Source organism: Suncus etruscus, chromosome 1 (assembly GCF_024139225.1).
Source record: "Suncus etruscus isolate mSunEtr1 chromosome 1, mSunEtr1.pri.cur, whole genome shotgun sequence".
In the NCBI taxonomy this organism is placed as follows: Eukaryota; Metazoa; Chordata; class Mammalia; order Eulipotyphla; family Soricidae; genus Suncus; species Suncus etruscus.
The window spans coordinates 139,025,780-139,053,441 of NC_064848.1; the positions used below are offsets into that span (position 1 = coordinate 139,025,780).

At 45.9% G+C, this 27,662-nt stretch overlaps 1 protein-coding gene across 1 annotated transcript in view; it reads right to left on the reverse strand.

The window, feature by feature from the left end:
• UBE2H (ubiquitin conjugating enzyme E2 H) overlaps positions 1-27,662 on the reverse strand; it is a 325,238-nt gene that overhangs the window by 109,094 nt on the left and 188,482 nt on the right. Inside the window, exon 2 of the mRNA XM_049775634.1 lies at positions 16,889-16,959. Coding sequence (XP_049631591.1) covers positions 16,889-16,941 — 53 coding nt within the window. The 5' untranslated portion in view covers positions 16,942-16,959. The remainder of the gene's footprint in view (positions 1-16,888; positions 16,960-27,662) is intronic.

Here is a 27,662-nt window from a genome sequence, read left to right on the forward strand (position 1 = left end):
TAAATAAAGTTTTTGTTTATTTTGTTTTTTTGGGCCACATCTGGTGATGCTCAGGGATTATGCCTGGCTATGTGCTCAGAAATTGCTCCTGGCTTGGGGGACCATATGGGACTCCGGGAATCAAACCACAGTCCATCCTAGGCTAGCGCGTACAAGGCAAACATCCTACCACTTTGTGCTACCTCTCCTAAATAAAGTTTAAAAAAAAATAGAAATAAAATTCAGGGTTTGAATTTATAATAGCACTGGGTATGGAACTTGCCTTGCAGGCGGCTGACCAGAATTCAACTCCCAACATCCCAAATGAATCCCTCCCAGGGGTCCTCAAACTTTTTCAACAGGGGGCCAGTTCATTGTCCCTCAGACCATTGGAGGGTCTGACTATAGTAAAAACAAAATCTATGAACGAATTCTTATGCACACTGCATATATCTTATTTTGCAATGAAGAAACAAAACAGATACAAATACAATATGTGGCCCGCAGGCCATAGTTTGAGGACCACTGCCTCAAGCCCACCAGGAGTAATGCCTTATGTGCACAGCAAGGAATAACCCGAGCACTGTTGGGTGTAGTCCAAAAACAGAAAAAAGAAAATTCAAGTGCCAAGTTCCATATTCTAACATTCGACTGGTATACAGCAGAGCTAAATCAACTATGCATTTTGTTTGTTTGTTTCTGCATCACACCAGCAGCGCTCAGGATTACTCCAGGCTGCACTCAGAAATCACCAGGCAAGGGGGACCATATGGGATGCCAGGATTCAAACCACAGTCCTTCTGCATGCAAGGCAAATGCTCTACCTCCATGCTATCTCTCTGGCCCCATACTATGCATTTTCAGCATACACTTGAATTTGTTAAGGAACTGCCAAACTGCATAAAGTAAAATAGGCCTGTATATTGATTTTCAAAATCCTAGAAACTGGCTCTGCTACTACTTTTAGTTAAATTTGTGGGGCCAGAGGTGCAGCCTGGAGTAACCAGGTATTTATTATTTAGGAGCAATGGCACAAAGTGCAGCTGCTGAGATGCTAAACACTGAGCAGAAAATTAAAGAAATTTAGGGCTTGAACCCTATCTCCCACAGACCCAGAGCAAAGCTCGGAGTGGTTCACAAAGAAAAAAAAAAAAGACAAAAAGAATGAGCAAGCATGAGTGATTCAGAACAGGTATATGCAAATACAAGTCATTGGACAACCACACAACATTCAAGGGCAGCCTTTCTTCACTACAAGACTATGAAAAATAGACAGCTCTTCAGATAATTAGGCCAAATAATACATTAAAAGAGCTACTTCCTCTCTTCCATCCAGAAGACAAATATAACTTTAAAAACATTTTGCTTAAAAAAATAAAGGGGGCTAGAGAAAGAGTGCAGCAAACAGGGAGCCAAGAGAGATCCCTGAGCACCAACCCGTATGACCCCAAAAATAAAAGCAAATAAAAAATCTCTAAGAAAGCAAATGAAGAGAGTTGTAGCTGCACTGACTTAAGTGGGTAAAGTTAACAGTTCCTAATAAACATCAAATTACGTTTCCAAGATTAGTGGATTTCTCCCCACCTTCATTCATCTGATAATCCTGTTACCAAGAAAGCTCTGGTGGCTCATACACAGTGCCAGGGATCAGGTGCATGCAAGACAATTGCCTTAACTCTCATCTCTCTAGCACCTTAGGTTCTTCAGTGTGCTTATTTAAATTACCTTAAGTGTGCCTACTCAGTATACTTTAAAGGAGTATTAAGATCAGTAACAAAAGTAAGATCAGCAGCTAAAACTTCTCTTATCAGAAAAATATAATGATTGAGAATGCATTTATCCATTTGACTGTATAGAAAAACAAACTGAAAGAGCAGGAATGGAACTCTATGATCGAGTATCTGCCTTGTATATTGAAGTCCTAAGTTCAATTCCTAGCACCGATAAAAAATATTTTTAATAATTATTTAAGCACCATGGCTACAAAATTGATCATGATTTGAGTTTTGTAAAAAATATTAAAAGGAGCTGGAACTGATAGCACAGTGGTCGAATGATTGCCTTGCACATGGCTGATCCAGGACAGACCTGGGTTCAATCCTGGCGTCCCATAAGGTCCCCCAAGCCAGGAGTGATTTCTGAGTGCATAGCCAGTAGTAACCACTAAGCTCACCAGGTGTGGCCCAAACTCCAAAAACAAAACAAAAAAATTTCTTAAAAGCTGCAGCTAGGGGGGCCGGGCGGTGGCGCTAAAGGTAAGGTGCCTGCCTTGCCTGCGCTAGCCTTGGACGGACCGCGGTTCGATCCCCCGGTGTCCCATATGGTCCCCCAAGCCAGGAGCAACTTCTGAGCGCATAGCCAGGAGTAACCCCTGAGCGTTACCGGGTGTGGCCCAAAAACCAAAAAAAAAAAAAAAAAAAAAAGCTGCAGCTAGGGCCTGAGTGATAGCATAGCCATAGGCCATCTGCCTTGCATGTAGCAGATCCTGGATGGACTCAGGTTTGATTCCCGGCACCCCGTATGGTCCACCGAGCCTGCCAGAAGTGATTTCTGAGAGCTGAGCCAGGATAACTCCTGAGTGCCGCCGGGTGTGGGCCCCCCCCCCAAAAAAAAACACAAAAATCAAACAAAACAATACAAAACAAACAAAAAGAGCTGTAGCTAGCTCTTCAAGCCTGTGGTCTCTCTTGAACACATATCTCATTTGCTTATATTTCTTTGCTTATTTCCATTCTGGAGAAGTCTAAGTTTTCTCTTGAGTACATTATTTCCTTTTTCTCCTCTCAAATCTTTCAAAGTGGGTCCGGAGAAATAGCAAGCAACCGATCCAGGACCAAGGTGGTTGGTTCGAATCCTGGTGTCCCATATGGTCCCCCGTGCCTGCCAGGAGCTATTTCTGAGCAGACAGCCAGGAGTAACCCCTCAGTACCGCCGGGTGTGGCCCAAAAAACAAAAAAAAAAAAAACAAAAACAAAAACAAAAAAAAATCTTTCAAAGCAAGTTTCAATAAAAAACTACCTTGCTGGGCCCGGAGAGATAGCACAGCGGCGTTTGCCTTGCAAGCAGCCGATCCAGGACCAAAAGGTGGTTGGTTCGAATCCCGGTGTCCCATATGGTCCCCCGTGCCTGCCAGGAGCTATTTCTGAGCAGACAGCCAGGAGTAACCCCTGAGCACTGCCGGGTGTGGCCCAGAAACCAAAAAAAAAAAAAAAAAAAAAAAAACTACCTTGCTTTGGTGTCAGAGCTATCATACAGCAGGTAGGGCATTTGCCTTCCATACACTAACCAGAGTTAGGTCCAAAGCATCCCATAGGGTAATGTTGAGCCATCCAGGGGTAATTCCTGAGTGCAAAGGTAGGAGTTAACCACTGAGCACTGCTGGGTTTGCCCCCACCCAAAAAAAAAAAACATAAAACAAGCTACTTTGTCTATTTTGCCTCCTCCTCAAATTCTCTTCTGTGAGGGAAAGGCAATGGACCCAGTGTACCTGTGCTCAATTTCAAACTGATGTTCGTTTCCTGTAAAGAGCAATTCCTCTCTCCAGCCTGAGTCCACGGCTCCCTGAGAAATCAGGTGGCAGGGACCATCTCCATGCACAAGTAGACTCCAGGCTGCCTTGTGGGGTTGGTGGAAGCTGAGTGTCCCTGCCATGTAGGCACTCTTAGAAGACTTTTACCAGTCCTGACCCAAGCCAGACAATTCCCTGAGCACTGGTGACAAAGGTGGACCAAGCAAAGAAGTGGAAGCAGTCTCTTCTCAAATTTAGCTCTCACTCCTCACTTTAGAGCCACCATCCAGTGAATCCTGTCGATCACATTATTTTTTTTTGGGGGGGAGGGGCACACCCAGCAGTGCTCAGGGGTTACTCCTGGCTATCTGCTCAGAAATAGCTCCTGGCAGGCATGGGGGACCATATGGGACACCAGGATTTGAACCAACCACCTTAGGTCCTGGGTCGGCTGATTGCAAGGCAAACACCGCTGTGCTATCTCTCCGGCCCCAATCACATTATTTTAAAAGTTAAAAAATACTATCTTTGGGGCCGGAGAGATAGCATGGAGGTAAGGCGTTTGCCTTTCATGCAGGAGGTCATTGGTTCGAATTCCGGCGTCCCATATGGTCCCCTGTGCCTGCCAGGAGCAATTTCTGAGCCTGAAGCCAGGAATAACCCCTGAGCACTGCCGAGTGTGACCCAAAAACCGCAACAAAAAAAAAAAAATACTATCTTTGGGGCTGCAGTGGTGGTGCAAGTGGTAGGGCATCTGCCTTGCATGTGCTAACTAACCTAGGACGGACCATGGTTCAGTCTCTGCGTCCCATGTGGTCCTCCAAGCCAGAAGCAATTTCTTTTTTTTGTTTTTTTTTTGGGCCATACCCGTTTGATGCTCAGGGGTTACTCCTGGCTACGCGCTCAGAAATCGCCCCTGGGTTGGGGGGACCATATGGGACGCCAGGGGATCGAACCGCAGTCTGTTCCTTGGCTAGAGCTTGCAAGGCAGACACCTTACCTCTAGCGCCACCTCGCCGGCCCCCAGAAGCAATTTCTGAGTGCATAGCCAGGAGAAACTCCTGAGCGTCACTGAGTGTGGCCAAAACAAAACAAAAAAGATTATATTTTTAAGCTAAAAGGTAAAGAAATATTTGTAATAAAAATCCAAATGTTGGGGCCAGAGAAATTGCACAGCGGTAGGGTGTTTGCCTTGCAAGCAGCAAACCCAGGACCAATGGTGGTTTGAATCCCAGGTCCCATATGGTCCCCCGTGCCTGCCAGGAGTGATTTCTGAGCACAGAGACAAGAGTAACCCGAGCACCACCTGGTGTGGTCCAAACACCAAAAACAAAAAAAAAAAGGGCCAGAGAGATAGCATGGAGGTAAGAGTGTTTGCCTTGCATGCAGTGGTTCAAATACCAGCATTCCATATGGTTCCCCGAGACTGCCAGGAGCGATTTCTGAATGTAGAGCCAGGAGTAACCCCTGAGTGCTGCCAGGTGTGACCCAAAAAAGACAAAAAAAAAAAAAAATCCAAATGTCCAAGGTTCAGTCTGGAGCAATAGTACAGCGGATAAGGTGCTTGCCTTGCACATGGCCAATCTGGGGTCAATCCCTGGCACTCCACATGATTCCCTGAGCCCAGTTAGGAGCAGTATCTGAAAATAAAGCCAAGAGAAAGCCCTGAGCACAGCTGGATATAGCCCACAACAACAAAGCAGCAGGCCATAGTAATAGTAAACTTGTAAGGCATTTATCATGCATGCAGCCAATGCAGGTTTGATCCCCAGCATCTCATAGGATCCGGTTCCCTTGAGCACTCCCAGGAATGATTTCTAATGTAGAGACAGTAGTAATTCTTAAGCATGGCTTGGACTTTTAAAAGTTCAGGGTCCACATCATGGATGATTTCCTTTTCTGAGAGCACACACCCAGCAAGTACAAAGCCAAAAGTAAGCCCTGACCACCACCAGATGTAATACTAGAGAAAAGGTTTACTCAATTTCTAAACTTTCCAAAAAACTGTCCACAAAGTAAATGGAAGCAAAAGCAATAGCCACATAACCTGTTATCATTTACAGATAACCTGCAATATTTATTGGCAGTATTTAGACAAAAAAACTGAATTTTTCACTAAACTGAATAGTAATCCAGTTGCCTCTTACATAACAGGAAACAGGCACACATTGTATCTGATTTTCTATTTATACTGCATTCAACTCCAACTTTATAATGCAAGAGTCCAAAGCAACAGGGTAGAGTGATTCCCTTGCATAAGGTCAACCCAAGTTCGAGTACCAGCACCATATGGTCCCATATGGTCCCCCTGGCACCTCCAGGAATGATCCCTAACTGCAGAACCAGGAGGCTTACTCTAAGTTCAGTCAGGTGTGCTAAACCCCAAATAAAAATATTTGATAATCCAAGAAACGTAGCTTGAAAAGTGTACATGATAGGAACATGATGTGAACAAACTTTTCTCTAATGATAAAAACTCATGATGTGGAACTGGTGTGGCAGTACAGTGGATAGGATAGGGTGTTTGCCTCACACACAGCTGACCCAGTTCAATCTCCGGCATTCCATCTGGTTCTCCATAGTTGCCAGGAAGGATTCCAGAGAGCAGTAGGGAATAACCCCTAAGCATCGCTGGGTATGGCCCAAAAATAGAGCAAAACAAAACAAACTCACGATGTACAATATTAATAGTTTCACAAGCAGGGACTCTCTCTTATCTGTAACACCTCCCTAAAGAATGGTTTAAAAGTAGAAACCAGGGCCACAGCAGTGGTACAGTGGTAGGGCATTTACCTTCCACGCGACTGAACCAGGACAGACTGTGGTTCGATCCCGGGTGTCTCTTATGGTCCCCCAAGCCAGGAGCGATTTCTGAGCGCATAACCATGAGTAACCCAAGTGTCACCGGGTGTGACAAAAAGACAAAAAAAAAAAAAAGTAGAAACCAGAACATTCAACAACAGGCATAAAGATTCTACTCCCATCAATGAAATAAAATCCTAAATTAACCCCTCCCCCCAGTATTCGAGGCCCCAAGAACAATCAGGAGCAGCCACCCACCTTAACTTCATGAAAGCCAGGTCAAATTTAAATCCCCACACCCTAGTGGACTAAAAAGAGGATGGTGAAAAGGATCCTTCAACCCATGTGTGCATGCTGCCCATGGGGTATCCCACCTAGTGCAGGAGGATTTAAGATTCTTTTCTGACAGGCAAGGGCAGGTACCACAAGCACCAGCTTGTAAATAGTCCCTGTTCCCAAATGTCTATTGAAGTGCAGAGAAGAAATATAAGGACCACAGTACCTGACTATAAAAAAAGTAACAATTTTGTTTAAATATATTAATTTAAAAAAATATCAATTTGGGGACTGGAGAGATAGCATGGAGGTAAGGCATTTGCCTTGCATGCAGAAGGTCGGTGGTTCGAATACCAGCATCCCATATGGTCCCCCAAGCCTGCCAGGAGTGATTTCTGAGCATAGATCCAGGAGTAACCTCTGAGCACTGCCGGGTATGACCCAAAAACCAAAAAAAAAAAAAAAAAAAAGTATTAATTTTAAATATTGTTGAGGTCAGGGAGATAGTTCATTGTTCAGTGGCACACATTTTATATCTCAGGGGCCAAGTTTGATCCCCACGTCACATCTCCCTAGTCCCCAGGTTTGTCCCCTGGAGGTCACCAACATCCTGTTCTCTAGCACCTCACTGAACTACAGACCCAGTAGGCCAAATATAGCTCCCAGGCTCCTGAGCATGCTTGGGAGATTCCCCCAAAATACATATGGTTGGGGCCGGAGCAATAGCAGCAGTAGGCGTTTGCTTTGCACACAATGACGTAGGGCGAACCTTGGTTCCATCCCCAGGCGTCCTATATGGTCCCCCAAGCCAGGAGAGATTTCTAAGTGCATAGCCAGGAATAACCCTTGAGTGACTTCATGAAAGCCAGGTCAGATTTGGGTGTGGCCCAAAAACTGAAGGAAAAAAAAAGGGTTATTTTGGGGCCGGAGGGGTGGTACAAGTGGTAGGGTGTTTGCCTTGCATGCACTAACCTAGGACAAACCGCGGTTTGATCTCCCCTGGTGTTCCATATGGTCCTCCAAGCCAGGAGCAATTTCTGAGAGCATAGCCAAGAGTAATCCCCGAGCGTCACCGGGTGTGGCCCAAAAACCAAAAAAAAAAAAAAAAAAAAAAAAAAGTTATTTCTTCTTGAATCAATCTGATTAGTCTCAATAGTATACAATGACTTTTTTGCTTCCAAAAGTTTCCACATTGCACTTGAATTCTACTTTTGACAATCTGAAATTAAGTGGTGTTGCTTTTGGTTTCTAGACCACACTTGGCAGTGCTTAGAAATCACTTAGGAGACCATATACAGTGCTGGGGACTGAACCCTGGCCAGCCACTCACTAGAAAAGAACCTTACCCAGTGTACTTACTCTCTGTCCTCCATTATCAGTTTTTGGGGCACACCCAACAGTGTTTAGGGATTACTCCTAGCAAGGAACAATCTGCAATTCCAAGGATGGAACTGGGGTTGGCTGCTTCTAAGGCAAGTTTCTTAACCCCTATACAATCTTTCTGGGCCCTCTGATCTGGAAATAAACCCTTGATCTGGAAGTACCTAACCTATCTACCTCTAAGTTACTTCCCTCACTAACTTCTCCTCTCTCTCCAAGAGGCTAATTTTTGTTTGGCTTGGATTTTGGGTCATACCCGGATGAGCTCAGGGGTTACTCCTGGCTCTGCTCTCAGAAATCACTTCTGGCAGGCTCGGGGACCATACTGGGATGCTGGGAACCAAACCTGGGTTGTCCCGGGTTGACTGCGTGCAAGTTAAACGCCCTACTGTTGTGCCTTCGCTCCAGCCCCAATGTATTCCTATTTTGAGGATCACCATTACACATAAAAAGTGAAAGCTTAAAGAATTCATAACTTAGGGGCCCGGGCGGTGGCGCTAGAGGTAAGGTGCCTGCCTTGCCTGCGCTAGCCTTGGACGGACCGCGGTTCGATCCCCTGGCGTCCCATATGGTCCCCCAAGCCAGGAGCGACTTCTGAGCGCATAGCCAGGAGTAACCCCTGAACGTCACTGGGTGTGGCCCAAAAACCAAAAAAAAAAAAAAAAAAAAAAAAAAAAAAAAAAAGAATTCATAACTTAGATTTAGTCACTATGCCCAGCAAACTACTTCAGTGCTGAAATAACCCCTAAAAAATAAAAGCCCAATGAGTGTGGGGTCCCAAAACTTAAGTATTTTGATTGAAATATTCACCTTTGATCTCACCTCTAAATTCTCGTTTCTGGAAATGGAAATAACTCCAAAACATAAGAAAAATCTTGGGACTGGATAGAGTACAGGGACAGGCTATTTGCCATGAATAAGGCCAACCCTAGTTCAATCCTGGACTCATATAGGGTCCCCAAACACCACCAGGAGCAATCTCTAAACCCTATTAAGTATGACCTTAGCCAGTCCTCCCCACACACAAGTATTATGGCATCAAGATTCTTATTTCAATCCTTTTGTTGCTTTATTTGGGAATCACGTCTGGCTCGTGCTCAGCATTCACATGCAGTGCAAGAATTTTGAATCAGTGTTACATGGGAGGTAAGAAAGTGCCTTAACCTTTGTACTATCGCTGGGCCTCTAATTTCAATCTTATTAAAGAAAAATGACAAAGGAATCGGTGGCACAAGCTATTTCATACAAGTTCCTCTTATGAGCTATTTGTCTATTTGGATGAGAGAAAATTTAGGCCACCCCTGGCTCTATGCTCAGGAGTCTCTGCTGGTGGTGCTGGGGGACCAGATGCAGTGCCAGGGCTGGCCACTGAAAGACAGAAGCCTTACGTTCTATACTATCTGTCTGGCCTCTTCAGCTGATATTTTGAACTGTGAAAAATAATTGCAAAAATAGTGAGAAAAAAAAAAAAAACAGGGCAAATGCATATAATTAACAGGTTAAAAATATACTCAGAGGACTGAAAATAATCCATTCCAGGGGGAACAAGGCCCTGATAAGATAACCACATTTTGTTAGTTTGTTTTGGCCTCCTCAGTGCTACTAGGGATCCCTATAACAGGTGCTACCAGGAAGGGCATGTGGTGTCAGGAACAAGGATCAAACTCAGGGTCTTATGCATGGCAGGCACGTTCTCCAGCCTACTGAGCCATCTGCCCAGCTCCCAAAAACACCATAATGTTAAAATTTAAAGATCATGGTTCTTTTCTGCTGTGCTAGTGATAGTAATAGCACTGGTACTGGAATCTGTCACACACATACAAGGCCAGTACTGTTCTGCAGAGCTACAATCCTGGCCTAGACCTAATACTTATTCTTATACTGCGCTATGGACAATAGTAATAGTTCTATTACCACCGAACTATTAGAAATACAAGTTAATTCCCTCCCACCCACCCACCCCCCGCCCTTTTTATTTTGTTTTGGGCCACACCCAGCAGTGTTCCAGGCTTGCTCTTGGCTCTGCACTCAGAAATCACTTCTGGTGGGCTTAAAGGACCATAAATGCTGGGAATTGAATCTACTTGACAGTGTGTAAAACGTACCTTACAAAGGGCTAGACTGCGATAGCACAACATTAAGGCATTTGCCTTGCAAGCGACTAACACAGGACAGACCCCGGTTTGAATCCTGGCATCCCATATGGTCCCGAGCACCACCAGATGTGACCCCAAAATAAAACAAACCAAAACACCGTACTTTACAGCATGCAACTGAGTCCAGTTCATACCCCTAGCAGGGGTCTCAAACTCAATTTACCTGGGGGGCCGCAGGAGGCAAAGTCAGTAGTAAGCCTTGAACACTGGGGGGGGGGGTGTGTGTGACCCGAACAACTAAAACAAAACAAAAAAAGATTCCTCTAGGGCAGGGCCACAAAATGTTGTACGGAGGACCACAAAAGGCTTGCGGGCCGCGAGTTTGAGACCCCCTGAATATGGGGGAATCTATGACCTGCCAGTGAACAAGCCCAAAGTTTCCAAATGGAAAGCATGCACTTGGGTCTGAGGAACCGTATCCCCAGCTCCCTGATTTTTAAAAAGGTGTTCATTACAGGAGCTAGAGAGAGAGCACAGTGGTAGGGTGTTTGCCTTAGACGCAGAAGGAAGGTGGTTCGAATCCCAGCATCCCATATGGTCCACACAGCCTGCCAGGAGTGATTTCTGAGCGTTGAGCCAGGAGTAACCCCTGGTGCTGCTGGAAGTGACCCAAAAACCAAAAATAAATAAAGGACCACGCTCACTGATAATGAATTTTTCATGTGGTCCCCTAGGCATCACTAGATGCAGCCCTGGAGATCCCAAGCACTACCCAGTGGGGCCTGGTAATCCCTGTCACTGGCAAGCCCACCTATACAGTGGTTGCTTGGTTGGGAAGACTCAATGGGAGGAGTTACTAGGGGCCTACCTCTGCCTCCCTGCCCCTGGATTCCTAAATACTACTGGGGAAGGCCCCCAAAATTAATTTTTTTTTTTTTTTGCTTTTTGGGGGTGGGTTACACCCAGCAGTGCTCAGGGGTTACTCCAAGTTCTGTGCTCAGAAATTGCTCCTGGCAGACTTGGAGGATCATATGGGATGCTGGCCCTGGGTCCATCCCAGGTTAGCCGCATGCAAGGCATATGCCCTACTGCTGTGCTATCACTCCTGCCCCCCAAAATCTATTTTACTAAAATGTACATCCTCAGTCTCTACACTATTTGTAACTATTGTGCCACAAACAATTTCGCAAATCTGAAGCACATGCCTAAAAATCCAATGATTTTGGAACCAAATGTTTTGGATACCAAAACATTTTAATGTGTACATACGCATATATAAATCAAGGGGCTGAGACACATGTGTCACATCAGAAAACTGACACACATACACACACAAAAAAAGGTAATGGATTTTTAAGGTTTGTGTCTATAATAAAGTTTTTTTCCCTTCAAGCTGAATTTTTAGGCTTCCGTGTAATTTACTAGAACTGCACCACAGGAGTCAGATGTTCTGAAGCTGTGAATGCTTACTCATAGAGGTTCCTGTTTCACCAAAATAAGTACCAGTATGTTATATTTGTCACTAAAATCTAGGCAGAGAAGACAAATTCAGAACACTGGGGGATGCCAAGGCTTTAACTTTTAACTTGAAAAACTAGCTTGCACAAATTAAATCCTGGGTTCAATTCCCCACATCACAAAAAAAAAAAAAAAAAGAGAAAAAAGAAAATATCGTTCCACCTTACACCTCGTCATCTCGCTAAAAGAAGAGAAATCAAATATAAACCACAAGAAATAAAATATAAACCAACAGATCTCAATTGACATTGAAGCTAATTATAAAAGCTTACAGAACTACCCACAATTTAACAGTAATGAATACTAACTTAGGGACAGAATAATTACGAAAAATAATTATGGAAAAAAAAACAATACTAAAGTCAAAGTCAAATAATTACACATTTTAATGATTTGTTTCTTTTAAAAACATGTATTAATTGAAATTTAGATTCCCCTATCATCCCATCATCCCACAATAAATACACATTTTTTTCTATTCCTTGAAAAGTCAATTCTGAAAGTAAATTACAATTTCTTCAAAACGCTAAGGGATCATATAAAGCTGACCTAAGAGGGCAGCCTATACTTTGATCTGATTGGGTCTTTTTTAGGGAAGGAGAGAGAATGAAAGGTATGGGGGCCGCACCCAGTGGTGCTTAGGGAAATGGGTGACCATGCCCCTGCCCATGAGCAAATCCAGGACTCCCAAATGCAGAGCGTGCACTCCTACCTGCCGAGCCACGTCCCCAGCTCCCTGATTTTAAATTGTTTAATTAGGGGCCAGAGAGAGTACAGCCAGTGGGTAGGGCATTTGCCTTGCACGTGGCTGACCCAGGTTCAATCCCTGGAAACCCAAATAGACCTTAGCCTGAACATAAGCTTCAGGAATGAGCACAGAAACAGGAGTAGGCCCTGAGTATAGTCAGGTGTAGCCCAAAAACAACCCCCCCAAAAAAGGTCTTAATTACATAACCATTACAATTCAATTTTTCATTACAAAGCCCCAGCATCAAAAAAGGGAGGTTTCATGTAAACATTTGCAGCCATAAACAGTACATAAACTCCTTAACCTTAAAGCAGACACCAAGTATACTGGAAAAACAACACCCTAGATGCTAATGAATTGCAGAGAAGGCACAGATGCTTTCAGATAACCATGCTTGAAACTTTTGTCAGAAAAGCTTCTATTTCTACCAAACTTTCGACTCCCTGCATGAGTCAGTCCCTGCATGTCCATCTCAAGTGGCTGGACCAGCTTTTAAGTGAGTTACCAGGCTCCCTTCAAAAGAGTGCAATCTTAAAAAAAAATATTTTTAAAAAATGCTGCACTTTTCGAAACCCTATCCCCCAAGAGCGATTCTTCTCTCTTTCAAGATCTCCACTCCACTTTCTCACCCTCCGAAAATACACCTGACCCAGGACCACCCACCACCCAGCAAGGCCTTCCCCAGCGCTGGGTTCTTTTGTATGTAAACACTCCTGGTCATACACTTCATCAGCTGTTTGGTGGCTCCGCCCCTCCTCCACTTCCGGGTAGTAACAGAGCAGCCAATGAGCGCGGAGGAGCTGTGCCTGCGGCCTTTTGCCTGCAAAGGCTTTTCCAAAACAAGCAGTTCCAGCCTTCAGCAGGGGCCACTGGTTCACAGATAAAAAGGATCACCAGGCCAGGCAGTGCAACAGGGCGAGAGGGAGTCACCCCCACCAACAAGGAAACCCGTGTAATCTGAGCTGTTTGTTCCTCCACCCCGGAGGACTTAAACCGATATTCCTTTAGGGCAAATCACGCTTTAAGGTCACCAAAGTCCCAGTTCTCTTTCAGACAAGTCTAAAATAATCAGCCAGGTTTAAGATGGAAGCCTCCAAGGTGGCCAAGCTGGGGCCCTGGAGCTGGAGCACCCACCTCACCGTCCCTTACTTCGGTCGACAAATGGCCACACAATTTTGCAACCGGTTCTTCAGATTTAAGATAGCTGCAAGTTTTTGTTTCTTGTGTTGTTGGTTTGTTTTGGTTTTTTTTTTTTTTTTTTTTTTTTGAAATCGGGATCAATTCCCTACAGGACGACCCCCTTCCAAGTCATGCAAGATTCTAGAGACGTTTTGCACAACCCTAAGCAGAGGCTCAGAAGGGAAACAATGAATGAGTCAGAGTTTCAGAGCATAATCGCCCAGAAGATTATTAAATGCATCGGTGCAAAACACTCACTCCCTGCATAACTTGGGGAGTCAGCTCTCCTCCTACCAACCCGGCACAAAAGAAACGACTCCCAACAACCAGCACCGAGCAAGAGCAGCCGGGTGTCTCCCCAAGAACCTAGGGAGGTGGCAGAGGCAGTGCCAATTAATTACACATCCTCTTCTTCCCTGCCCCCCACACCGCTACTTTCCTACTATATAGGTTCCCTGCCAGGCTGTAAATCGTGGTGGCATAATGCCGCTCAGGAGACATCCAAAAATGGGCTGAAACAGGAGAATGCAATGCAAACAGCTCCAGGCCTCCACACCAAAGAAATCAAGGGGGCACTAAGGGGCAAGTACATTCCTTCAGACCTTTTCTGCTACTTCCTCTCCCTACCATCTTTCGTTGTTTTTTTTTTTTCTTTCGATCTAGCACTTTCACACAATTGTACTTATTTTACTAGCAGGCTGGGGGGTGGGGGGTAATTTCCTTCCTTTTTTTTTACCCACCTTTGGCTAAAATAGCCCTTGCTCAGAAAAACTGGCTTCCTATGGGCCTTACTGATGTGAATTCGACAGAGAAAGAAGGCCACAAGCAATCTCATTCCCACCAACACAACAGGCACACACAAAAGGAAATACTAAAAATCTCAACTTCCAAACTATATTAATATATTAACCGTGAAATAAAGATAACCTCTGGTCTTTTAAATTCCTGAGATTGTTATTTCCCCCCCCCCCATCAAGCAGACATAGGATTTGGGGGCCCCTCTTCTTTTGTCAGAAAGGAAGGTTGGATAAAGAACAGAAGGCCAAGGCATCTTCGCCTTTCTCCCGTCTTCTACTAAAAATAAGCTATGAAATAAACCACTTAGGGGAAGAAGAAAAAAAAAAAAGACACCCTGCTGTTCTTTGTTTTTCTCTCCCTCTCCACCCCCCCCACACACCCTGACTCCTAAATGCGGTAATCATTCTAGATGCCACAACTACTAAATGAACAAAAGGCACTGTATGGAAAAGGCATCAGGTCAAGTTAGGCCTCACTCTTTATCCTCAGGCTTCTAAAAATATATGGGTGTATGATTTGAGAATCTGACATTGATCAAAAACAGCTGAATGCTCTCACCCTCCCCATCCCAATTAAACATTAGGTAGGAATTTGCATTAGGTGTGTGTGTGACAGTGACTCCCAGTTCAAGATAAAAATAACTCACCGGTCTGCCACCATGTCATTTCCTAGTTCCTAAACAAAAATAAAATCCAAAACTGCTTTGTGCAAAACGTACACACAGCCATGGTGACAAGTGTACTCTTGCAACCTTCTGAGAAGTGAACAATCCCCGTTTACAAAACTCAGTCACGGCCACAAAACAGCTCACAGTCAATTCCCCTTACGTCTATAGATTTATATCTGGGTCCCTAATATAGTTATGACTTGTACCTCTCTCTAATCTCCGGCCCTACTGCCCCAAAATACTTCACTTGTGAAGTTTGTCTACTTATCCTCATTTCTAATCAACTTTTACAGAACAAGGAAGATTAAAAAAAAATAAAAACTTATTCCTGAAAAGATTATTAGTGGATGGGGGAAGAGAGCTCTGACCCAGGCAACTTCCTTCCCATCCCCCCATTTTCAAACTCAAGACACACTTTGTAAGAAACTTCAGCGGAATTCGTGCTTTCTGACAATCATCATTGATCTCTACCAAGGGATAAAAAAAAAAAATCCCATCCAGAAAATTAAAAAAACAAAGACAAAACAGGAACAAATAAAAGGAAGACCGACAAAAATTCACCTGAAGAATCTAGCCAAACAACTTGAGTTACATAAACAAAACCCTGCAACAGGGGGAAACGGTGGGGGGGTGGGGGTGAGGAAGCCAAGCAGCACAGACAGGACTTTTAAACTGCGTTTCACACCCCACCACTCCCCACCCAACCCTCTCCCCGGGGATTAGCTGTTCACAGCTCTGTTCTCTCCACCTTCTAAATCACCCCTCCAAAAATTTAAAAAAAAAAAAAAAACCAATGTCTCCGGTTATCAGAGGAACCTTCCCGAATGTCTCAAAGCTAGTCATGAAATAATCAGTCTGGATTCCAACCAAAACCACTGCCTTAAGTCTTCTCTTATCAATCAGAAGCTTTCCCAAGGCTACCTCCAGAGTATACAAGTTGGAGGGGAGGGGGTAGAAGGGGTGGGAAGGAGAGAGCAGGAAAAAAATAAAGGGTCCCTTTTCTTTTAAAAAAAAAAAAAAAAAAAAAAAAGGTCCCTTGGCAAGATCTGGGGCAATTAATTCCTCCCAGAACCTCGTCCAAGGAGAAGGACTTTGCTATTATTTTTGCTCAGCAAATCCTCTTCTTTCTCTGCCTCCCCCCACCCCCAGCTGTCAAGACTCATAATGTGGAGGAGAGTGGCTTGGCTGCAAGGCCTGGGGGTCCTCATCACACAGACACACACGTTATGGGTGGGACACGGCTTTGTCAGAGAAAAGATGCAACAAGACAAGGGGTTCTAGGAAGGGGTCCCCCCAGCTAAAAGCTAGAAAATCGGGGTGTATAATTTAAATACTCAGGGGTTGGGGGGGGGAGAAGAGCTGTGACTGCTCTTCCTAATATAGCAAAAGGCATCATGGATATAAAGGAGATCACTTGAGTTGCCCCCAGTTGAAGCAGCATTTGTGATCTGCTGGAAGGCAAAGGAGGAGATTGGGGGGGGGGGTGGTGAGGGAGGGAAGCTTCTCTCCCTCCAGGGTTCCTAGCTCCAGATCCCCTAAATAAATCGTGCAAACCTACAAACTGCAAAGCCGAGACACCCCCCAGCCCTAATCAAGGCTGGTTGGATCAAGCAAATAAATCAGAAAAAAAAAAAAGTCCTGGGTTGGCCAGACGTCGTGGGTTAAAAAGAAAGAAGTGTCAGGGGCCATAGGGGTGCAGGAAAAGCCAAGGACGACGAGTGGCTCGGGGTGTGCAGAAGATAAAAGGGGGCTCCTCCGGGACTGCCTTAGGCTTAGGACGGGGGAGAGGGGGCCGGGCCCGAGTGCGCCCCGAGGCCAGACTGGGTGGTGGTTTTATTTTTGGAGGGGGGGGTACCCCAGTCAGTCAGACAGACAGACATCCTACCCAGCCAGCCCCCCAGTCCCCCCCCAGCTCGGGGCCTCCCCGCCAAGGATACAGCTTGACCACGTCCGTGTCCATCCGCCGCTTGCCCGGGCTGGGGGATGACATGGTGGAGCCGCCTGTCGCCTGTCGCCGGCCTCGGCCCGCCCGTCCGCCTGTCCGTCCGCCTGTCACGGGGCCCGGGGCCCCCGCCGCGCCGCGCCGGCTCGTCCGCCGACACGTCCGTCCGTCCGTCTGTCCGTCCGCCCGGGAGCGAGTGCAGGAGGCGAGTCCCGGCACAGCCGCCGAAGCCGGAGCCGAAGCCGAGGCCGGCCGCGCGGGCCACGCCGGGCTGTCAGGCGGTGGGGGCGGGGACCCGCGGAGCCCGGTCCGGTCCGGTCCGCTCCGGTGCGGTACGATGCGGCCCGGGCGGCGCTGGTTCGGCCGAGGCGAGGGAGGCGAGTGAGGCCCGTCGCGGCCCCGGCCCCGGCTCCCGTCGGCGCTGCTCGGCGACGCGACCTGACGCGACGCGACGCGGCGCGACGCTCCCCTCCTCCTGCCCGCTCCGGCTCCGCTCGCCGGCCCGTCGGCTCTGCCTCAGTCAAGCCGCCTTCTTCCACCGCCGCGGACGACTGACTGGCTGGCTGGCTGGCTGACTGACTCCTCCTCGCTCGGCCTCTCTCTCTCTCTCTCTCTCCTCTCTCTCTCTCTCTCTCTCTCTCTCTTCCCCAGCCTCGCTCTGGGCGCCGTGACGTCACCCCGGTGACGTCACCCGGGAGGCGGGCGCAGGCGGCGAACGGGGTGGAGCGTCGCGCTGGCGGCCCGGCCGGGCTCGCCCCCGGAGGGTTCTGGGAGTTGTAGTTCTTCTTAGCTGCTCGCTCTGGAGTCTGGCCTCCTCTTCTTCCCCCCCCTCCTCCCTCCCCCCTCCCACCCTACCCTACCCCAACCCACAACTACTTCTCCACGCTTTTCCTCCCACCCCACCAGAGTCATTATCATCATCATCATCATCATCATCATAAATGATGATGTAGATAATGGCAAGGTGAAGGGCATGCCTGTGTTTATTTCTTTTAGGGGAAATGAGCCTCCTTTGCACACTTTTTTTTTCTTTTTTTAAAGGCTGTTTTGGGAGATTTGGAAGAAGTGAATCTTTAGTTCACTCCAATCTGGAAGTTTCTACTCCAGTGAGCCTCCCCAGACTCTTCTTGTTCCTTCCTTGGATGGAGATGATTTGCTTGCAAGAATCGTTAATTATATATCAAGCCTTCCTCAGAGCTTGCAAATCATTACCTGTCACACACACACATATAGATAAGAATGCAATGTCAAGGAGCAGTGTCGAACAGTAAGGTTTAGACCAAGTCACAAATCAGTGCTAACATCCTTCCTCAAAGGACTTGAAGGTAATTTCACAAAGTAAGGAGTCAGCAGAAGCAGAAAGCCCCAGCTCTGCTGTAGTTCGGGATAGTTCTGCTTTCCAAACTCCTACACCAAACTAGCTTACTCCTTCATTCATGCAGTAAACATATATTGCACACCTAACTGTATGCCAATCACTATACTGGATCTGAGGCTATATCATGGTGAGTTAAGAACTTCTCTAGGTTTACAGCCTTCCCAATGTGGTCTGGGATCTGTGCTGTCAGTATCACCTGGGAACTTGTTAGAAAAGCAGGTTAGAGCTTCACCTCAGACCTACTGAATTAGAACCTGCAATTTAACAAGGTCCCAGGTGATCCTACAGCAAGGCCAAGTTTGTGAGATGCTGCTCCATGATGTGCTCCAGAGGAAGAGATGTGGAATCAGACTCAAGCCATCAAAGGCTTGCAGGAAAGAGTGATCTAAGCCTCTCTATTTCTGTCACACTGTTGTTGATAGTTTCATTTTTTTTCTCTCCAACTCTCTTGTTCTCATGCGTATATTTATGCTTTGTCAAATCATGGGTAGTGAGTTTTTGCTACATCTCACACCACCACCCATCCACATCCATTCAGCAATAATTATTTAAAGATAAATGTTGCATATCTTACCATTTCAGCCCACAGATAGGTCTGGAGGTAGGTAGGAGAAAGTAAACATAAATTTACCTTTGTGTGTTTGGTATTGGGGCTCAAACCCAGGTTTTCCAAGCAAAGCATGTACTCTACCATCAAGCCACAAACCTGGCCCCAAACTCACTATCTTAAACTGCATGATCCAGGGGCATTAAATGCACTCATAACATTTTATACCACCATCACTGCTATCATTTCTTTCCAAGACTTTTTTAATCATCCCAACCTCATTAAAACCCACTAAACAGTAACACCGACTTTGATCTCCTCCAGCAGTAGCTTCTATTCTATTTTCTGGCTTTGTTTGCAGGGCATGCACCTGGTTGGCATGCAAAACAAGTACCTTACTCCAGCCAGCCCTCTCTTCTATTGTACTTTCTGAAAGAGATTGGCTGTTAGCAGTTTCTAGGGGGAAGTGTGCTTGCTTACTGCACTGAGCCTATCAGAAAGGCACCTCTAAATGAACAGGTTCAAATCCCTGTTCTCTGTTAGAGAACGGTTCTTTTTTTGGATTTTTTTTGGGGGGGGCCACAGCCAGTTCTAGGGCATACTCAAGGATCATTCCTGGCAGGACTCAGGGAACCTTATGTGGTGCTGAAAATTGAACCCAGGTCAGCTGCAAGCAAAGCAAGGCCTGGCCCACTGTTGTCTTCAGCGCTGAGAACAGTTCTGATGGTGCTTCTTCCAGGTTCTTGAGCTCCTAAGGCTATTACCCGCTGTCCCAGAAGGACTCCCCAGCTTCCTCACCTGAAGAAAAAAAATCCACTCCCAAGCAAAAGAGTCCTCCTCAGACTTTAGGTGTATTTTAGAATCACCTGGGGAGCTTGTTAAGCTCACAAATGTCCAGGTCTCCCCTCTCCAGGGGATTCAGATTCAACAGGTCTAGGGTGGGGCTTGGATCGCTCTGGATTTAACAAGCTCCCAGGTGATTTTGATGTGGGACAAAGTGTGGGAACCCCTATTGGAAGATTCCAGGAGGATCAGCCCTTTCCTTGATCCCTTTTGGTAGGTCAGGAACTACCCAAATGTCCTATGCAAATAAGGGCCTTTCTTTATGAGGTGGTTGACTAGTTTAGAGGAGGCCAACAGATGATTCTGAGAACAGAAAGAGCTGATTGATGCTGGAACCTCTGAGAAAGAAGGACTACAGATGACCTGGAAAATATCCCTCATGATTACACCTTCAGCATTAAGTCAGAGTAAGTGGGGGAAGGGATGGGAGAGGGAGTAGGGGGCTGTTCATTAGAGACATTTGTTAAACCCTGGAGAGGGTGAGGATCTTCTACCTAAAATGCAGAGGCTATTTATCCTCTAAGACTAAGTCTTAATGGAAACAGAATCATCATTCCAAGAAATTGTCTGTAACATAGCACAGAGCTCCTTAGGACAGGCCTGCCCCTCCTAGCTGCTAACCAGAACTCCTGTTCATGGCCTAGATCCTTGGGAGCCTCAGTAAAATGTGTAAAATGTGACACCCAGGGGTCAAAGAAATAGTACAATGGGTAGGACATTTATTTTGCATGGTGCCATCATGGGTTCAATCCCTGGTATCCCTGAACGGAGCCAAGAGTAACCACTGAGCACCACTACTATAGACAAAAAAAAAAAAAACCTGATTCCCATCCTTATGGAGTAAATGTGAAAGTCCTTAACAGCCAACTGCTCTTCACAAAGGCTGTGGAGACCTGAGGTTCTTAAGAAGCATTTGTTTTGCTGGGGGTTTTTTTGTTTGTTTGTTTTTTATGTTTTCTATTCTCTCTTTCTCTGTCTCTGTGTGTATCTCTTTCTGTTTCTGTCTCTCTATCTTTCTTCTGTCTCTGTCTCTCTCTCCTTTCCCCACCCCAAGCAGTGTCAGAATTGAACCCAGACCTCCAAACCAAACCTTTGAGCCATTTCCACAGCCCTCCTTTTTGATGTCCTTGTGTTCCTTGTCTTTGTGGTGAGTGTCTGTTCACATTTCTCCAGCACACCTTTCCCTCTGGGCATTCTGCCATGTGCTCCTTTATAAATAAATCCACCTCCCTAGTCTGACTTCCTTGCCCTTCCTCTCCTCCAACCCTCTGCTGTTGTTCCCAGGGTTTCAGAGGACTTGGCACCTGCCCTTGACCAGGTTGGAGCATAGCAGTGCCAAAGGACGGCCCTGGTTTTCCTTGTTTGGGCTTCCAAAGCCTGGAGCGCCTTCGAAGCAGAGGAGTTTGTTCTTGCCTTCCCCCCAATGTATCACCACTGAGAATGTCAATAATTGACTTGAAGACCACAGCAGGCCTGGGAGTGTCTGTTTATGTGAGCACACAGCAAGGCTGACTTCTGGAATGAACCAGCTTCTTCCTTATCAGGTATGACCAGAGGTGCCGCAGAGCCCAGCCGGCCACCCCTCACTGACTTGCCAGTGTTGCAATCTGGGAAATAGATTTGGGGCCTGTTTATCTCGCCCCAGGGCAAGGCCGAGCTTGACCAATAGAGCCTTGCATCCAGGTCTCAAAGGCAAAAAAATAGATTTGGAGTGAATATAATGTTTTGGCCAGATACTCGGGGTCTTGAAATAGAACCTCTTGAGCTTTTGTGGAATTTCAGAAACTGCCTAATGATCATGGCACAGCTTGAAATCTGAGGAGATGAACTGCACACTTCACCAAATGTTAGAATTATCCAGATAGGGCCAGAGAGATAGCACAGCGGTAGGGCGTTTGCCTTGCATGCAGCTGGTCCTGGACTGACAGTGGTTCGAATCCAGCATCCCATATGGTCTTTCGTGCCTGCCAGGAGTAATCCCTGAGCACTGCCGGGTGTGACCCAAAAACAAAACAAAATAAAACAAAATTCAGGTAAGGCTGTCTCTTTTTTTCTCCAACAAAAATGTAGCCTTTTTGGGTTACATCCAGCATCTGACAGCCCTTCTCTAATGGTGAGTACCTAGGAAGCACACTCAGCCATACCATGGCTCCTTCCAAAGCATCTCCCCAGTCCAGTTCTTCTGTTTTGTTGATTTAGACTTCTGTTTGTTTTGATTTCAGGCTATTCCTGCAGTGCTCAGGGGCTACTCCTGGTAGTACTTGGGGCACCATATATGGTACAGGGACCAAACTGCCATCTGTTATATGCAAGTGAAGTGCCTTAACTTCTGCATTATCTCTCCAGCCTGATTAGTTTTTGTTCGGTGATCAACCCAAGGCCTCATTCATGCAGAGCAGTTGCTTTGCCACTGAGCTACATCCAGCCTACATGAGGCTTCTAATGTCACCAGAACAATTGGGAAATAGGTTTATTCTGAGCTGGCACCTCTTGGCATTGGAAATCACAGGTCCAGACCCTCAAGAAGCAATAATAACAGCAGTTTCCATGCTGCTATGGAAAGAAGAGCTTAAAGCCTATTTCAACTCATCCTGACAAAGCTGTGGCAATTGGCCCCTTACAGAGGCAGTGAATGAGCTCAGAAACAAGCAGCCAGGACCCAGGTGTCACCTTCTACTGTGTTGTCCTTACTATCCCTTCCTCTGCTTGCTGCCTCCTACAACAAGATCTCAGGGCCAATGCCAGCCCCGCCTCCAGCCCAAAGTAGCAGAATTCAGTGCTGACTTCCAGTCCCAGGTCTCCCAAGTCTCCTGTTGTCTCTGGATATTTTGCAAGAGACCTAGCTTCTGTAATTTAAAAGATTTTTTGTTTAATTTTTTGTTTTGTTTTTGTATCACACCAGATCACGCTTATGGCTTCTCCTGGGTCTGCACTTAGGGATCACTCTTGATGGGTTCAGAGGACCATAGGGATGCCAGGGATTGAACCCAGGACAGCTGCATGTAACGCAAACTCTACCTGCTGTACTGTCTCTTTGGCCCCTCTGTGCTTTTAAAAAAAATAAAATGATCTACAAAATGAAACTACTCTGCCTATACCAAATAGAAAAGATGCTGTAACCTCTAAAAACTTTAGGGCCAGGAAGAGAGTGCAAGAGGCTGTAAGCATCTGCTTTGCACACAGGAGATCCAGATTGATACCTTTTATTATTAGTTCCCTAAATACCACTAGGTGTGGGCCCCAACCAAAAACAATAAAAATAAAAAAAAAATTAGAGGGTTGAAGTGATAGCACAATGGTAGGGTGTTTGCCTTGCACACGGTCTATCTGGGACAGACCCAGGTTCAATCTCCGGCACCGCATATGGGCCCCTGAGCCTGCCAGGAGTAACCCCTGAGGACCACCAAAACAAAAACAAAAAAACAAAAAAACTAGTCCAATATTAAATACCACCCCCATGTGTTTAATAATGGTGTTAAAACAAGACCAAAGGAACAAGCTCAAATGGCATAACACATGTCTGCTGTTGTGACCCCTGAGTCTGATCCCCAGACCACATGCCCCGGCACTACTGATCAGATGAAGCATTACCAGGAGTGTTCCCAGGTCCCCTGGAATCACTAAAGAAGGGCAACTTTTTTTTTTTTTTTTTTTTTGGTTTTTGGGTCACACCCGGCGGTGCTCAAGCGTTACTCCTGGCTGTCTGCTCAGAAATAGCTCCTGGCAGGCACGGGGGACCATATGGGACACCGGGATTCGAACCAACCACCTTTGGTCCTGGATCGGCTGCTTGCAAGGCAAACACCACTGTGCTATCTCTCCGGGCCCAGAAGGGCAACTTTTTAAAAAACAAAATGAAGGGGCTGAAGAGATGGCACAGTGTTAGGGTGTTTGCCTTGCACGCAGCTGGCCCAGGACTGACTGTGGTTCAAATCCCGGCATCCCATATGGTCTCCCGAGCCTACCAGGAGCTATTTCTGAGTGCAGATTTAGGCAGGAGTAACCCATGAGTGCTGCCAGGTGTGACTCAAAAAAAAAAAAAATTCAAACAAACAAAAATAATAGGAGTTGGGAAGATTGGAAAGGGATTAAAATGCTTGTTTTGTATGCTATTACCCCAATTTGATCCCTTGCAGTGTCTGGGACCACTGCATTGTCCCCTGAGAGCTGCTGGAAATGACTCCCAAGAACAGTGCAGGAATAGCAATCAACAGCAATAATAAATAGTTCTTTTTTTTTTTTTTCTGGTTTTTGGGTCACACCCGGCAGTGCTCAGGGGTTACTCCTGGCTCCATGCTCAGAAATTGCTCCTGGCAGGCATGGGGGACCATATGGGACGCCAGGATTCGAACCGATGACATTCTGCATGAAAGGCAAACGCCTTACCTCCATGCTATCTCTCCGGCCCCAATAAATAGTTCTTAAATGGCCGGAGTAATAACACAGCAGTAGGGCGTTTGCCTTGAACACTGCTGATCTGGGACAGCTTCAGGTTTGATTCCTGGCATCCCATGTGGTCCCCCCACCTCCATTTTGCCAGGAGTGATTTCTGAGCACAGAGCCAAGAGTAACCCCTGAGCATCACTGGGTAATAACACCCCCCAAAAATATCCCAGAGGCCAAGCAGCTCAGTGATAGAGCATTGCCTATCACATGTAAGGGCCTGGGTGGATCCCCAGCTTTAAAAAGAAAAAAAAATCCACTGTCACCATCATATTCCTTCTATACATGTACTCCTCCTTGGGAACAGGGAGCACTTAAGGCTGGGGATAACAACACCCCAGAGCTCTCACTCAGCAACTCCGTGAGCAGAGTTCCACTTTCACTAAGGGAGACCACCTGTGCTTTCTCTGCTACTTGGCCTCTCAGACATGGAAATACTGGAGATTCCCATCTCAGTCTACATATCTTGAGTCTTAATCTCCATTTCGGGGTTTATTCCTGACTCTATGCTCAGGGATTACTTCTGATAGTGCTCAGGGAACCATATTAATGCTGGGGATTAAATTGGGGTTGATTGCACAAAAGGCAAGTGGCTAATCCCTGTATCATCTCTTCAGCCCTTAACCTTCACTTAATCCTGCACGAACTCACAGGTTCCAGTGTTTTCTGCCATTGTTCTAGGATTCCTAGGAGTCCCACAGAATATTTCTATTTGGAGCCCTGGCCCTGATTGATCTCCAACAGCCTCAGCCCTTCAACCCCTTTGCTCTTGTCCTGCAAAAGCACCACAGAGCAGCAGTTAGAACTAAGGCTGAGGATGAGGGGTTTTCAAACTTCTTATACATGTAGGGAACAGTTGCTTATTCAACATTTCCTCCTACCTACCAAGTGAGCCTCTCCACCTGCTCTCCCCATCTCAGAAAAGGCAACTAATAAGTTGAAGTGCACTGTTTTTTAAAGAATAAGAACAAATATTTGTAAATCCATTTGGTTCAACCTCATACATCCTACCAGCTGCCCAGGCCAAAGACCTGGACTTCGACCCTTGATTCTTTCACCTCCTCCTGTGTCCAATCAACAAATCCTGTTGGCTTTACTCCCAAATATATCCAAGATCTTTGTCCTACCAGATTCTCATCATTTCTCTAATTGCCTGCCCTGGTCTCCCTGGAAATCACTTGGAATCCAATAATCCTTAATTATTGTTTTCCCCTATCCTTCTGCTGTGAGACTAAGGAACTCACAAATGCTTGTTTGTGGTGCTTTGCCCTTTGGTTCTGGGGCTCACCTGGGGATGCAGAGCAGAAGAGCAGGACGAGGTGCTTGCAAATGTGCTTACAAGAATGGCCCTCTTTTCTTGGGGTGCTTAGACACTTTCTGGTTAGAAACTTATGAAGGGTTTCCAAGCTTTGTTGGTCTTGGGGTGACACCTCTCAATGTTCAGGGCTTACTCCTGGCTCTGCACTCAGGAATCACTTCTGGAAGTACTCAGAGGTCATATGAGATGCTAGGGACCAAACCTAGGTCAGCTGTGTGCAAAGCAAGCACTCTACCCACTTACTATCACTTCAGTCCTACAGGGTACCAAGGTTTGGTTGTGATACTCATGTGCTCCCCAGTGGGACCATATGATACTAGAGATCGAACTTAGGCCACTTACATGAAAAGCTTGTGCTTGGACCAGAGCAAAGGTACAGTGGATAGGGCAATTGTCTTGCAGGGGGCTGACCTGGGTTCAATCCCCGGCATCCCATATGATCCCCTGAATATGCCAGAAGTGATTCCTGAGTGCAAAGCCAGGGATAACCCCTGAGCACTACTGGATGTAGCCCACAACAAAAACAAAGCAAAACAAAAAAGTTGTTCTCAGCCCTTTGGGCTATTTCTCTGACCCTTACCATTGTGCCCTTTAAAATTTAAATCAGATCTTGTGTTATTGTTCTTGCAAAGACTTTCCATTTCACTCAGGGCTGAAGCATCCAGGGCTTGGTTCTACCTTCTCACTTCACTACCTCCTCTCTATTAGCAAAGAAGCTGTGTTATCGTTATTATAAATATATAGCACACTAAATTGTATTAATAAATTTATTAATTCAATAATATATAAATAGTGAATATAAATATAATAAATATTATTTATTCCTAATAGAAGCAACTCAGCTCCTGCCCCAGGACATTCACTTTGAAACATTTTTTACTCAGCTAAACCCTCAAGTGCTGAAAAGAGCTCAACAGTCTGGTCCTGGGTCCAAGAGATACACGGTGGTAAGGCATTTGCCTTGCATTCAGACAAACTAGAACGGATGGTGGTTCTAATCGCAGCATCCCAGATGGTTCCCTGTGTCTGCCAGGAGTGATTTCTTTGCACAGAGCCAGGAGTAACCCCCCCCAAAACAACAACAACAACAAACAGGCTGGCCCATGCTTTATTTGCAGAAATCCCAGGTTTGACCCCAGGCACCACTGGGACTGATAATCCTCAAGCATCACTGGATGTGGTCCTGAAAAAATTAATGTTCAATTCCAATCTCTTCTAGGACCCACCCTCCTTCTTCTCTACGTAGCTTTTCTCCCTTAGACTTATCCACCATCTCACTCATAGTCTATGTTTTGTATTTCACAGTCTTTCTCCACCTGAGTGAACTCATGGAGGACAAGAATATTTTATTTTATTCACACTGTATATCAATGCCCAGCATGGCATGTGGGATATGTATGGGCAGTGGTCTCTTGTTGAATGAATGGACATTAGTTCTGTTAGTCTCAATGATTTCTATCCAAGATCAGGAAAGCTGCTTCATTGAGCTGCTTCTCTGTTAGCAGGTACTGTAGCCCTGCATGTGCCCACCTGCCAGGAAAGATGTGATTTGCTTATTTTCCAGTTGAAAAACCTCAGTTTTGAAGAATTGAAGTAGTTTGCCCAACATTACACTGCCAGGAAATGGCAGTACTGGGATTCCAATCTGAGTTCCACCTTCAGACCCTTGCCATTTGCAATCTGATGCCACCCCTTCACTCATTCAAATGAAATGGTTAATTGGAGCACATGGATGAACCATCTGGTTGGTCTTTTGTTTGTTTTTATTCTGGGACAACACCTGGCAGAGTTTATCTGTTGAGGGGGGGGGGAGGAGGCAGTCAATTTTGGTGCTGTTGGGAACCAGATAGCAACAAAGATTGAACCAAAAAAACAAAAAAAAAAAAAAAAAAAAAAAAAGATTGAACCAGGGCTTCCAGCATCAAAAAGAGCATGCACAGTAATCCTTTGGGCTATCTCCTTTCCCACTCATGTGCATTTGTTGTGTAGCATTTTTGGTGGGTCACATCCAGTTATGCTCAGAACTGACTCTGCACTGAGGGATCATTCCTGACAGGGGTTGGGGACCATACAAGGATCAAACCACTATTTATTCCCCTTGCACTAAATGAACTGCTTTGACCTCCCTAGGACATAGGCCCAGCATGCCCCCAAAGTATGAAGTTGACCATTCATCCAGCCTGCTGCAGGTCAAGTCCTTCAAGGGCAAACCCAGCTGCCATCAGCAGGAGTCTGGGCCA